The sequence below is a fragment of the Pseudorca crassidens genome, chromosome 10 (genome assembly GCF_039906515.1).
Source record: "Pseudorca crassidens isolate mPseCra1 chromosome 10, mPseCra1.hap1, whole genome shotgun sequence".
NCBI lineage: Eukaryota > Metazoa > Chordata > Mammalia > Artiodactyla > Delphinidae > Pseudorca > Pseudorca crassidens.
Window position 1 is genome coordinate 59,588,248 of NC_090305.1, and position 14,747 is coordinate 59,602,994.

Below are 14,747 nucleotides of genomic sequence, written 5' to 3' on the forward strand. Positions count from 1 at the left end.
TAGGTGGTTTGCAAATATTTTCTACCAGATATTTGATTTGAACAGATATTTCACCAAAGAAGATATACGGATGGCAAAAGAGCACATGAAAAGATGCTCACCACCATTCATCATTAGAGAAATGCAAATTAAACCCACAATGAGATAGAACCACACACCTCTTAGAGTGGCTAAAATTAAAAAGATGACCATAGCAAGTGTTGGCAGTTTTTTGTTTTTTGTTTTTTTTTGCGTTACACAGGGCTTTCACTGTTGTGGCCTCTCCCGTTGCGGTGCACAGGCTCCAGATGTGCAGGCTCAGCGGCCATGGCTCACGGGCCCAGCCACTCTGCGGCATGTGGGATCTTCCCAGACCGGGGCACGAACCCGTGTCCCTTGCATTGGCAGGCGGAGTCTTAACCACTGCGCCACCAGGGAAGCCCAAGTGTTGGCAGTTTCTTAAAAAGCTAAAATACCCTAACATATCTGGCCATTCCACTTTTAGGTATTTATCCAAGAGAAAAGGAAATATATGTCCATATAAACTTTGTAGATAAATGTTCATAGCAGCTTTATTTCTAGTAGCCAAAAGCTGACATAACCCAACATCCATCCATAAGTGAATGGATAAACAAACTGGTATATCCATATGATGGAATACTACGTGGAAATAAAAAGGAATAAATACACACAATAGCATGGATGAATCTGAAATTATGCTAAATGAAAGAAATCAGATCCTAATCCCAACATACTCTGATTCCACTTATATAAAACTCTAGAAATACAAACTAATCTATAGTGACAGAAAGCAGACCAGTGGTTGCTGGGGTAGGGGGTGGTAGATGGAAGAGAGGGTTTACAAGGGACATGAGCATTCTTTTGTGGGTGATGGATGTGTTCACTATCCTGATTATGGTAATGGTTTCATGGGTATTTACATATGTCACATCTCATCAAATTATACCCACTAAATATGTACAGTTTATTGTAAGTCAATTATACCACAGTAAATCTGCTGAAAACAAAACAAACAAAACAACAGAATGAAGGCCTTTAGCCTATGCTTCAGAAAAGACTATAAAATTTCCAGATAAAAACGGACTTAAAAATCAGTCCTCTAACAATTTAAACTACAAAATATTAAGCATCTGATCTGCAAACAGATGATTCAAATTTTTTTTAGTTTACTGACATATTAGCATAGTTTGAAACAAAAGTATGTCGATAACAAATTAGAGATTTTTTTTTGCTTTTAAGCTTTTTCTTACTTTTGTCCAGTGATGATGGACATCCATTGTTCCCAGCATCACATGGCCCACTGCACTCATCCCGGACCGGTCTGTAAATATTATTGTACATCCTGATGATAAAGCACAAACTTTTGGTCACTGTCCAGAGAGGCTTCATTCTTTCAGCACTGTGCAAATAATTACGTAAATTTCATGTATCAACTCAGGATTAAATTCGGTAGAAGCTTAAAGCCTAATTTTATGTCACTGTTTAAGTCAAAGGAACAGATTTTAAAATTCAGCTGATATAAAGTCACATCTATCAATACAAAGACTTTTAACACTTAGCTTTCCTCTAGAATTTACAGATGTGTAGAGCCGTTAAGGGATATGGATTTCGGAAGTGAATGGACATTGTTTACCTTTTGCATTTTTAAGGCTCTCCAAGTTCTGCTGGGCTAAGCGGCCTAAACTGTGCAGCTGACTGCAGCGGTGGGCGATGCCCCAGCTCCTCTGCCACCTGGTCCAACAGAGCACACAGCCCATTAACACCCGTGTCCCCCCAGAGGGAGGCACACACTCGCCCCCACTGCTTGACTCCCGTGAAAGCCGAGGACTTGCTTTCTCAAGGAGACACACAACATGTTTCCAAACTAACTCATTTTTCAAGAAGCAGCCGAATGGGAAATGAATCGTTTACCAGAGGGTAAAAATCTTAGCACTATATTCAGCGATCCAAAGACTTAAAACAAGCAAATACACTGTGTTGTTTCTCTTAAAATAAGAGGATGAAATGGGGAAAACTTTGACAAAGATCTTTTTCTTCTTTATGTTGTTTAATGACAGTGTTGTCTTAGATTTAAGTTCCAACTAGGAATTCCAGTTTGGTTTATCAGAATTTTTTTTTATCATATTCTAGAGAAAATGATTTTTACGACATCGTGTAATCTGCTCACTTTATAGATGAACATTATTACACCTCAGTGACAAAATGGAACTTGATATTCACATGATGTCACAGAGGCACTTCTGTGTATGTGTAAAGAGCACCGGTATTAAGTGGTATCAGAAAACCAACCTTCGAATTCTAATTCTGTGATTTACTAGCTCTGTGACCTTCAACAAACTGCCTCTAGTCTTCCTAAGGTTTCTCTTCATGCTTGCCCAGTGGGGACACTTCTTACAGCACAGGTAGTGTAAATCATAGGGGATGAACATGTGAAGGAGTAAGGCACTCAACAGGCTTTCAGAAAACTTAGGTTCCTTCTTCATGCTAACACCAATTCTGATGAATGTCATTTCTGATAAAGTGAAAGCGGCTTTCAAAATTATTCCTTTAACACACAATGTCATCAGTCACAATGCTTCCTTTTGTTGGAGACTTGGTTAATTTCCCAGTAAGCCGAGACACTCACGTCCATGGTCCTTAAATGTTTTGGTCTCGGGACCCCTTTGCACTCCTAAAAACTGAGAACCTCGAAGAGCTTTTGTTTATATGGGTTATAGCTATTGATATTTACCATAGCTGAGAAATTTCTCCATTATATTGTAAAATAATGTTTATTTCTCTTTATGTTTAAGAAATCCTTTCATTTTCCTGATCCATTCTGCCTTCTCACATCTCTTAAAATTTATTTAGAAAAAGTTATTTTCATGCATATTAATTTGTTTTTTTATATACCTGTAAGAAGGATCTTATTGTTTTTAGTTAGTGAAGTCTATGTTACTAGATTATGGAATTGGAAGGGCCCCCTCTAATCACAGCTTACATGTGATGAAAAGAGAGCAGTTATCAGCACAAACCCAAACATGCCACACAGTCCAGGTGTAAACACCTTCCTCTGAAATTTGAATCATCTTGGACAACTATGATTTGAATACATAAGAATAGAACATATAAGTACTATCTGTATTCTGCAAGCCCAGGAAAAAGGTGCTGTTATGATATCCAAATGGTCATTTGGTTCAATTTAAGTAAAAAGTCCTGATAATGATGGCTGAAAACAACAAAACAGGCTACAGCAAAGAGTAACAGAAGTTTAAGCTCCAGACCAGATGACAATACCTCAGGGTTCTTGTAATGCAGAGTCCCATGACTGAATCACACCACCCCCTCCTTAGGGTTGTAACAGCTGTTAAATCTATTTTTATAATAGATAAAGATTCAGCATGTATCTTTATACAACTGTGATTTCTAAGTTTATGAAAACATTTAAAAAGTCATGTTATAGTGACTACAGGTAATAATACTGTATTGCATTTTGAAAGTTGCTTAAAGAGTAGATCTTAAAAGTTCTCATCACAAGAAAAAAATTGTTTTGTAACTATGTATGGTGACAGATGTCAACTAGACTTATTGTGGTGGTCATTTTGCAATGTATACAAATAATGAATTATCATGTAAAACACTTGGAACTAATATAATGTTATATGTCAATTATACCTCAATTAAAAAAAAAGTCATGCTATATAACACAGAATAAAAGAATACAACATTTATTTTTTCTCTCCCTTCCTCTTTTTAAACTTAAGTACCAGTCTTACATGATTGGGAAATAATTATTTTTTATACATTATGGGCATAGGAAAAGTATATTTTTCACAAGCCCATTATGTTAAAAAAAAACTATTATGCTAAAAATATCAGTATCTAAACTTTACTTCACTATTTTAAGCAAGAAATTCATATTGATTTTCTTACATAAACATTTGATTACTTTCATAAAAAGATAACTGAATATTTAGTGAACACAATAATTAAAGATGCAAATATTTAACTGTTAGAAACCTTTACCAAAGGTAATCTCTAAATTAGGTTTTCTCTTCTTCATTACCTGATATCCGAGAGCTGCAATTGATGGGACAGTTCATCTTTTAAACGATCTAGTTCTTTTCTAAGTGGCAAACTATTCTTCAGCTTTTTAACAGCACTTTTCCCATTATTATCTAACCAGGATCTAGAAAGAAAAAACCAGAGATATACACTTTGCAATACTAACTATAATGCAGACATTTCTACTATTGAACGACGTGTTCATTGACTTAAAGCAGCCCCAGTGTTAAACCGAGTTTGCCATCAAACATTTGCCAAATTATAAGTACTGTTGCGAAGTCTATTCTTTTAGAGTAAATACTTCTAAAATAGGTTTCTTGGAAAACTGCCAGCATCTGTTAAATCATATTCTACTTATGACAACTTCCTTTGTCTATCAAAAAAATTCAATTTAAATTACACCAAGCCTGCTGCTAGATTTCGAAAGATGGGATGATTTTTAAAGAATTAAAGATACTTCAAACCTCACTTATGTTTATTGCACTCTTAGGCAGGCTATACTAGACCGTCACTTACATCAGTCATCTACAGGCGACCCTTTTCCTACTGGAGCAAATGAGCAGATGATGTTCTAGTGCAGCCAGATGGTGAAAAAGTCAATTCAGAAGACGCACCTAATGGTACTGGTGACATTCAAAAGGCAGTATTTCCTGATGAAGGGATTTGCGAAGGGAACTCTGTGGATTCTAACTGGGTAGATCCAGTCTCTTCCTTTGTTTTCGTCTTGGTTGCTAGCACCCTGAGCCTCCCTGCTCACCCCCTCAGCGCTCTGTCCAAGTGCTCCCACTGGTCAGACCTCACCAGTCTTGGTGTCTCCGTCCACATGCTCCTGTCGGGTGGGTCTGTTTGCCCCTTAGTTCCTTTCCACCCAACCAAATGCCCAGCTCTAGTCTCACCTCTCTCCACCTTTATTTTTTTCCCCCGTCAACTACATCATAGGCTCAGCAGAAAGATGTTCTTTTAATTCTGCATTTCTTAGAACGTTTACTTCAGTGAAGTCTTAAAAGAGAAAATAAACATCAAATTCGGCATAAGGATTAGAAGGGGAGAGCTTTCAGAAGAGCTGAGGGCAGCCTGGGTGGCCTCGTACCGAGCAGCATGGCCCCTTGGGAGGTTATCACTTCCTCGGTGTTATAATGGTCATGGCACAAGGGATGCTGGCTGTCGCTCAGAGCCTCTAGTCTCCTAGGGGAGTCTGGACAAACGAGAGGCCTGGGTGGTGCCTAGGAGGCTGAATGGCTGCTGCAGGAGTAGGCAGGGATCAGAGGAACATTTTGGGTCCAAGATGTAGTGGTGGAGTGGGCCCTGGGTACAGCCGTGCAAGAGAAAGCTCCAGGGGGTTAGGGGAAAAATGGTCTAAAGCACGCCATCCCCAGGCCACCTGACACCCGCTGTGGGACACCTGTCAGTGACTGATGGTCAGGTGTTAGGATAACTCTGCAGAAGGGCTCATATGTCCGTCTCAGAAGTGCTTGCCAAATAAACCTTTTGAAGGTTCCTTATTAAGTCACTTTAAAGGTTTGAGATGTTGTGATCTAAAACATTTAAAAAATAATCAAGTTCAGGGAATTCCCTGGTGGTCCATTGGTTAGGACTCCTGCTTCCACTGCAGGGGACACTGGGTCCTATCCCTGGTCGGGGAACAACCATCCGGCACACTGCACAGCGCGGCCGCAAAATAATAGTAATCAAATTGAAACTTTCAGAACCAATCAAATCATTATGGGTGCATCAAATATTTATCCTGAAAGCCGAACAGTGTGTTGTGTTGGGAATCTAAGGAAGATACATCTAGTAAGGAACAGAGAGAGAAGCAACTGGAAGAGAATATATGAGCTTCTAGGAGAACAGAGGAAGAATTAACTAATTCTGCCTGGAAGGTTCTAACCTGAGAGATGGACCAGATTTTTCCAGGCAGATTAGTGAAAGGGAAGGGCATGCCAACCACGCCAGTGCACAGGGAAGTATAAGATGAACCAACGTGCCCAGATCACACGATGCCTAGAGGGAGGGTGGTGTGAGATGAGACTGGAGAGGCACATATGTGTGTGTGTGTGTGAGATTATAAAAGGTCTTGCACATTGGGGTAAGGAATTGGGATCTTTTCCTCTAACTAAAGATGTTCCACTTTGTTTTTTTGGCCATGAGGAGGAGCTTGCAGGGATCTTAGTTCTGGAACAGGGATTGAACCTGTGCCCCCTGCAGTGGAAGCTCGGAGCCCTAACCACTGGACCACCAGGGAATTCCCTATATTCCACATTTTTTTGACTCACTAAATGTGTGCAGTCATTAATAATTCTTCCTACTCCCCCTTTAAGAATACTGGTAGTGATTTTATTTCTGCTTTCTGTGTGAGAAATAAGAAAATAATATCTTACTTTATATCACGATTATTAGCTATTACAATTTTTCAACCTTTTCGTCATTTATTAAGTCATACGTGTTAATCAATTTACTTTAAATTATGTAATAGAAAGGATGCTTTTTGCCAAATGAATTACCAAATGGCATACTATGTTGGGTTTGGGGACCAAATGTCTTAAACTGCAGAATGAAATATAATCTTACGATTATATATATTCATGACCTGATTGTTGGAATTCTTACATTTAGTGTATAAAATTTAACTGATCTAGTTTAACAATTTTTGTGTTTTGTGTCTAAACACGGAGATAAAAATGAAGGTTCTACACATGGCATTTTCTTTCTATCTATGTAGATATTAGATCTATCTATAGATATAAAGACAAAGATACATGTATCCTAGCTCTGGCCACTGAGAAGTTCAGTAGCAATTGAGACATGCACCACCCAGATCTTGGTTTCTAAAAATCATTCCCTCCTAAAAAGAACCAGAGCTTCTTGGCAAAATGGTTCAATCAAACACTGGGCCAGGGAAAGTCCAGATGAGCCTGGAACACCTTGGTGAACCAGGAAGTAAGAGAGTTCTCAAAGAATGATGGGGACATAGGAGCCGGCTTGAAGGGATGATAAGGTTAGAAAATTGCCATTTGGCAACCATCATCATAATATGTGATTCAGGCAAAAATCATCAATGAGCACTAGAGCTAAGGGGTAAAACTTCAGTGTTCAAAGGATATTTACACAGCCCTAAGTATCTGCTCAAAAGAAACTAACTGAAGGGAAAAATAGTTCCTTTACTGGGGAAAAAACTGGGAGACACCACCTTAATCAAATGATCCAAGTTAATATCACTAGTAATGGGATAATCAACATCATATACCTCCTATATAACATTGAAAACAACACACTTCACTTTCCGGGTATTCCTGCCAAATATGAATAACCTGACTCTAGTTATGAGAAATACCAGATAAACTCAAAACACTCAAATTGAAGGACATTCTACTAAATAACAGCAAGGCAATGGAAGACAAGAAAACACTGAGGAACCATTCCCGATTAAAGGAGGTTACAGAGACTAAAGTTATGACTTATAATTTGAAAAACAATGACTTAGCCTATAAATAAGGAGAAGCCTGAATAAGTGTATTATATGAGTTAAAGCATGATTATAGCATTTCCAAATATCCTACAGAAATAATTCCAATATTGTAATTGTCCAATGTGGCATTTTGTGGACACTAAGAGGATTCAGAGCTTAGACAATGCAAGTGAAATAAAACTTTGTGTGCAAACTTCAAATAGAAAAAATGGAAGTCTGACACTTACTAATATCTCAGTAGTTAACAGAATAGCATTTCAATGGTCTTTCTATAGTTCAATGACATGTTTTTTTCAGTGGGATAGACATTACATATGGGATCATTCTGTCTAGATATAAATGGATCCTGTTGTCTCCTTGCAAACACAAATTCTATAAATACAATATATTTTAGTTATAAAATTATTTGATAATCGGGGAATATATGCAAAATATGGAAATACTAAAAGCTACAACACAAAGTAGCATTTTCTAATTTTTTTTAGGCTGGCATATTCTTTTTATTATAGTATATAATTAGAAAACCTTACATATTAAACATTTCATTATAGTGTTTTTATCACTATAAAGTGATTTTACAGTAAGATAAAGCACAATTTGCTGAGAAATTGAAAATTACACAGCATGTCCTAAAATGTACATTGAAATGTAACTGCCAGATATAAGAAGAAAATAGATTAAATGGAGCTTTTATGACCTGATAATTCTTCTACGTTGTGTTTTCAAAAACTCAACTAATTTATTTTCATAATTTCTGTGATTTATTTCAGCCTGCATGTCTCTGCGGAAACATAAGGAAAATTATTTGAAAGTTTACACTAAATAGAACTGTTATATTTTCTCTTTTTAACATTACATTCTGAAATATTAGAAATAACATGCTTTCAAGATTAATTTTTTTTTTTTTTTTTGCGGTACGCGGGCCTCTCTCTGCTATGGTCTCTCCCGCTGTGGAGCACAGGCTCCGGACGCGCAGGCTCAGCGGCCACGGCCCGCGGGCCCAGCCGCTCCGCGGCACGCGGGACCCTCCCGGACCGGGGCACGAACCCGCGTCCCCTGCATTGGCAGGCAGACTCTCAACAACTGCGCCACCAGGGAAGCCCCAAGATTAAATTTTGATCAGGTGAATGCAATTTGTAAACCAGGTGAAGATCAGCTGGATGTAAATTGCAGAATTATTTTTATGCTCCCTCTGAACTGTGTAATTCAGCATGTGCTCCTTATGCGTCCTCTCCTATAACTACAGATATAATAAAGATGAGGTAAACAATACAAGAATGAAAATAAAAACAAACTGGATATGGCCAAAATGACCATGGTGGTGAATAAGTTTTGTCTCAGTTACAGCCCCTAAATCTCCTGACTATGGGACAGTCATTCCATTCATATGGTTTGAAACCTGTCAAATGGTTCAACGATTTTATAATTATTTGCAAAATAATAACAAATTAAAAAAACTAGGACTTCTCTGGTGGTCCGGTGGTTAAGACTCCACACTTCCAATGCAGGGGGCTTGGGTTCGATCCCTGGTTGGGGAACTAAGATTCCACGTCCCACGTGGCGTGGCCAAATAAAAAATTAATAACTGAAACAAGAAACTGATACAAACACCACTCTGGCTTTGATGACATAAGCTCCTGGAATCCTTACTGGGAAAAACTAACATAAAACAAAACCTTGAACAAACCCTCATCAGGGTTCCTGCAAACTGGGCAACATCCATATTTGGGAAAAGGTCAAGATTGGAAAGGGGTGCTGGGCCTGTGTGAACACACTGGACCAGGGAGACCAGGTTAGGTTATGGAAATAAGAGATAAGAAATCTTCCAAATTCATACAACTGTCGTAACCGGGGCACCGGCCCTCTAAGGCATGATGGTAAAGGCAACAGATTTTTTTTGGCAGCATTTACTGGATACTGTAATTTACCCAAAGGGCCCAAAGAGCAGCATGTATTCCTTTTCTTGCCTTTTTCAGTGTAGAGCTGTCCTCTCCTATCCTACCCAGCCTAGACCCTCTGCTCTAAAATTATACCTAATAAGCTAAACTCAAACTCTATGAGGTGTGATGATCTGGTTCAGGTAAGTCAATAACATATCAATGTTCAAGAAATATAACCCAAGGACCTCCGATACAAGCATCAAAAACTAAACAAAACAGAAATCTCTAACCGGTCGATTTTAGAAGAGAAGCTTTGAGTAGGAAGATTTAAGGTGATACCAGTCAACTCTCAATATTCTCTAGCCCAAGAAAAATATATGGAAGTAAAAGATATGAAACAGCATTACACCAAGAACCAGCCACAACCCTATTCTAGCTCTTCTGTAAGAAACTCTAAATACTGTCTGTTTCATTTAGGATAATTCAATATTAATTTTAAATCACAGTTTTAAAGTGAATGCAAGATCTCTCTTATAAACAGGGATAAAACATGTAATGCTTTATTGTTGTTAATTTCATTTGTCAAAGCTAAGAAAACAAAGGTTCTACCTGGCTATGAATGGATTTACTTCATTGTTTGACAAGATACATAGCTATTGACAACTGAATTTGGATAATAATGATCAATAAATTAGACAGTTATATTTCTACTGATTTCAATTTCTAAAACAGTGGTCTATTTAATTTATGTTGCTATGTTCCTTAAGAGTAGGCAAATCAAAATGACATGTTTTGAGCTTGTGCTGGTAACTGTCAACATGAGAGCTTGAATTTAAAACAAAGTATCCCTCTGGAGGAAATGAAGAATTCATAGTAACACAACTCATGTACACTCAGAAAATTTCCTTAACACAATGTATCTCTTGCTAAAAACAGCAGATACTTTAAGTCAACAGTAATGAAACTAACAGAGGCACTGTTTTAAAAAAAATGGTCCTCTACATTCATTGCTGAGTCACTTCTACTGCTACCATCTGTATTAAGCTACTTTACATTTCCATATTAAACCTTGAGTTCTCCACACCCAGCCTCCAGCACTTCACATTCACACTTTTCCAACAATTCTTTAATTCAGTGAAATAAAAACGCTGGTTGGGTTTTATGAATCTACGAAGCAGATTAGTAGAAAGATGATTAAAACATGTTCCCTACTCTTAAAAATGCATTATCTAGTAACATGTAATATAATATAATGTGAGAGTGCTTACTTTTATTAAAGACTGAAGAATTTTATTGGATGAACTACATACAAATAAGGAAATTATAAATACTCAGCTTGGACAAGGAACCAATGGAATAGCACTTATCTTGGTGAATTGGCTTTTCCCAGTTCCAGTCTGTTTTCATTGTTTGCCAGCTGACTAACTCTGAGTTCTGGGTCCTTGGGACAATCTTTTCATGATGGCTACACATCTAGCTCCAGACCAAAATTGTACCCTGTGAAACACTCAACTGAACCACAGACTAATTGCTGAATTTCTTTAATATGTTATTCTAAAGCCTCTTGACTTAAGGTCCAACAACTCTCATTGTTACTTTTATACCCTGACTTATCCAATTCCACTTTTTTCTATACCAAAAGGTAGGTCAGACATTCCGAAGGTTTTGTTCATCGGGACACACTGTGAGATCGTTAGAGCAATGGGTATAGGCAAAAGTTTCATGGGCTGGATCCCAGTGCGTGCAAGGCTGAGACCCTCTCTTCTAGCTCATGTTTTTTTGGGGTTTCCTTTTGGCTGCATTGGGTATTTGTTGCTGCATGCGGGCTTTTCTCTAGTCGAGGCGAGTGGGGGCTACTAACTACAAATAAGTTCAGTTAAATAAAAACTCTTACGTACGTTAGGGTTGTTTCCATTCTCCAGACTTGCTCGAGGTCTTCATCAGGGTCCTTGAATCCAGTAAAGGAGTAGTAAGACTTGTCCCATTTGATGGGCCTGTCAGATATCCTTGTGGCCTCTTTGAGAGGCTGGGAGTGCACATTAGTATTCAAGCTTTGGATATGTTCAATAGATAAACTGCAGGAGTTGAGAATATATAACACTGTGCTTAGCAGATCTCTGGTGTGCAAAGTAAATTTGACTGCTCGAAATCCTAGAGAATATAATTCCCCCAAACAGTTAATACAGATGATTATTTGCTTTACTTGAAAAACATTTCTTTTCATACAACATTTATAGAATCAAAATCTTTAGAACACTCCATTACTCATTAAAATTCATCCTATTGGAAAATCATCTGTAAATGGAAAACTACATCCCTTCTCCAAAACTGTACCACACTACCTCCATCTTCATGAAGTCCTCTGTCAGCTCCCGTTTCTAGTTTGGCGCCAGTGACCAAACCCACCCCAGCCCAAGAAGGGGATTGAGAATATTTTCAATGCTGTTCATAAATTTGGTCTCTACAGTCTAAGGGATGGAAAAGCTCTCCTATGAGCAAGTGTCCACCAGAGAGGGTGTCCAGCACTAAAGAGAAGGGGGAGGGTGGAGGTAGGGGGAGGGTGGGGCAGGCTGCCCTGCTTCAGTGGTTCAAGGAGGGGGGCCAATCCAGTCTCAGGGGTCACAGAAACCCATCTCAAATTTTCTCTACGGTTGAAAGAGACTGTCCTCATACTCCCCCATCCAACTAGCTAGGGACACAATATTTTCAGAAGTGACTCAAAGTTCCCTAATTTTTTAAAAGTTAGCACTTCACAATCTGACTTTAATGCAAGTAGTCCCTGGGCTCAGGGTAGTAATCTAACTTACGTCAACAGTAGGAAATCTACTGGTTCCCCTGCACCTTTACTGGGTATTAAACATGGCGCTAGTAGAATTTACATAACTTTTCAATGAACACTCTCACCAGTGCCATTATTATCTCTCTTTTGAAATGTGAAGAAGCGGAGGTTCAAGGAGGTTAAGAAGCGTGAAGTGAGGGCTGAAATCTGAGCTGCCAGCAAGCCGAGCGTTTTCCCCATTATAACATGCTGACTCTTTTTTTGGAAAAATTTTTAAAATTAGTTTTGAAAATTATACAAGGGTTATATAAGTACATCCTTCTTGTAAAATTATATATACAAAGTAAAAGTCTCCTGTTGACAGGCACACAACCTCACACTTGCACTAGATGTAACCCCATTAACATTTAGGTATACAAGCATTGAGACCTGCACTGCCTCATACGGTAGCTACCAGCCATATGTGGCTATTTATTGGTAAAGTTAAATTGAAATTAAATACAATTTAAAATTCAGTTCCTGGTCATACTAGCCCCACTTCAAGTGGTCAGTAGCCACATGGGGCTAGTGCCAGCTGTACCAGACAGCACTCATACAGAACAGTTACATCACCGCAGAAAGTTCTCTTGGACAGCACTGCTCTAGACCTTTTCTATGTGCTTTGTGTGTATGTTATATATGACATATACGCTTTTGTGTCTGCATGAACACACACCCACAGTGTGATTTGTTCCTTTTTAACATATAAACTGCACCATTCTGGATCTATTACTTTGAACTTGCTTTTGTTATTTAACCTTGGTGACTCTTCCATTATCTGTATGTATACATCATTCTCTTTCTTTTTAGTAGCTCTATACTAATCCACATAATTAATGTAGCACAATTTATTTAACACTGCCAAAACTGATGACTATAAAAGTTCTTTTTAATTTTTCACCATTCCACAGAAGGCCGAAATGTGTTTTCTTGTCTTTGCCACGGATGAAAGTCATTGCAATATAAATCATTCACAGAGATACCTACTATGCCAACCACATAGATTTACAAAATGTAGAACATGCAAACTAAGAAAGATCTTTTCGTTGAATCATTGACGGTAAAGTGAGAAATACTGGTAGGAAAATTGTTCTAGTCAGTGAAAGAGGAAAGGAAAATGCAAATTCCTGCAACTGAGGTTAGGAAAAAATAGTTTATCCTCAGAAGAGGTAAGTCAAGGAATAAATCTCAGTTTCTCTCTTAATTTATCAATTCCATTAATTGTTTAATCCAAGGTAAGGGCTGCTATATAATGTGGAATGCCTGTACCAGATTGGATATATCCTTTATTGGAAAATATTACCTAATTAATTTAGTTTGCATTTGATTACTGAGGCTAAACGTTTTTGTATCTTATTGGCTATATATGTGTATTATTTACTGAACTGCCGAGACATCGTGTTTGCCCATTTTTGCAACCAGGCTGCTCTGTTTTCTTTTTGACTCCTAAGAACTACTTATATACTAACATTATCTTTTTGTCACTTATGCTGTATGTTTTCTCCCATTTTTAATTTATTTTTTTATAATCTATTTTCATTTAATAAATGGTTCAAAGTTAACCATTAACTGAAAGTGGAGGATTTTTCTCTTTACTCAGCCAGAGCTGACGACAGCTATTTGTTTTAGCATTTGTTCACAGAAAGCTCTTAGTAAATCTTTAAACTGTTTTAAAGTTCATTCTAAAAATAAAGTTATTTCCTCAAGGATCATGGAAAGCATGGACAGACCCACATTCATCCTTAGTTTAAAGGATCACTGGATCATGGCTAAAGCAGTGACAAAGGATAAAACAGAAGGCTGTACAGGAAGACTGATCAGATTTTAGAAACAGCATGAGGCTGGAGTAAAAGGGCTCAAGACCCCTATTCTGTCTCCATGGTCCTGGGACATTACTAAGTTACAATTGGGCAAATACTACCTTCCTCACAGGGTACTTTGGGGACTAAATTAGAGAATGTAAGCTATATTTTTTAAAGATATAAATTGTTATATAGACATTTAATACTTAAAACAGCACTGAAATAGGAAGGGGACAAATAGGAACACTTCAGTTTTCTAGTCAGAAAAGTTTAAACATAAAAAATGGCTCATCAAACACATGCAACCAGGAACAGAATCTAACTCCAGGAAATGATATTATTTTCTATGACAAGGCTATGACAAGGCTTCAACCCGAAGGTCTTCTAGCAACGTTAGACAGATTTGACACATCACACCAAGCCTGCAAGGGACACACGAGAAATAAGAAACGTACCGGAAGTGCTGAAGTGTTCCTGGCCATCAGAGGAGTTCTGGTCTGTTTCTCTTACATAAAACATAAGCTGGGTTGGTTTCAAAGACTTGAAGCCTGGTTTCTGGAGGTTTTCTAAGTAGGCACTTAATCTCTTAAGAGAATTTTCATTGACTTCCTGGAAAACAATATTAAGAGGCATTTATACACAAAATAGAACAAGGAAACGTCAGAAATTATATCCCGACCTTTTAAACACATTATTGAGTATATTAAAGAATTTAGTATTTTAAAATGGTGGGATTT

The 14,747-nt window shown here is 37.9% G+C and overlaps 1 protein-coding gene across 7 annotated transcripts in view; it reads right to left on the reverse strand.

The window, feature by feature from the left end:
- The window catches only part of TCAIM (T cell activation inhibitor, mitochondrial), a 43,214-nt gene that overhangs the window by 11,699 nt on the left and 16,768 nt on the right, over nucleotides 1-14,747 (reverse strand). For all 7 annotated transcript variants that reach the window (XR_010946934.1, XM_067753871.1, XM_067753866.1 and 4 more), the window contains exons 4-8: nucleotides 14,466-14,619; nucleotides 11,289-11,541; nucleotides 4,046-4,168; nucleotides 1,634-1,731; nucleotides 1,251-1,342 (exon numbers count right to left, since the gene is read on the reverse strand). Coding sequence is in view for 6 of the 7 variants with exons in the window: in XM_067753871.1 (XP_067609972.1) it covers nucleotides 1,251-1,342; nucleotides 1,634-1,731; nucleotides 4,046-4,168; nucleotides 11,289-11,541; nucleotides 14,466-14,619 (720 nt within the window). In the remaining variant the exon portion in view is untranslated. The remainder of the gene's footprint in view (nucleotides 1-1,250; nucleotides 1,343-1,633; nucleotides 1,732-4,045; nucleotides 4,169-11,288; nucleotides 11,542-14,465; nucleotides 14,620-14,747) is intronic.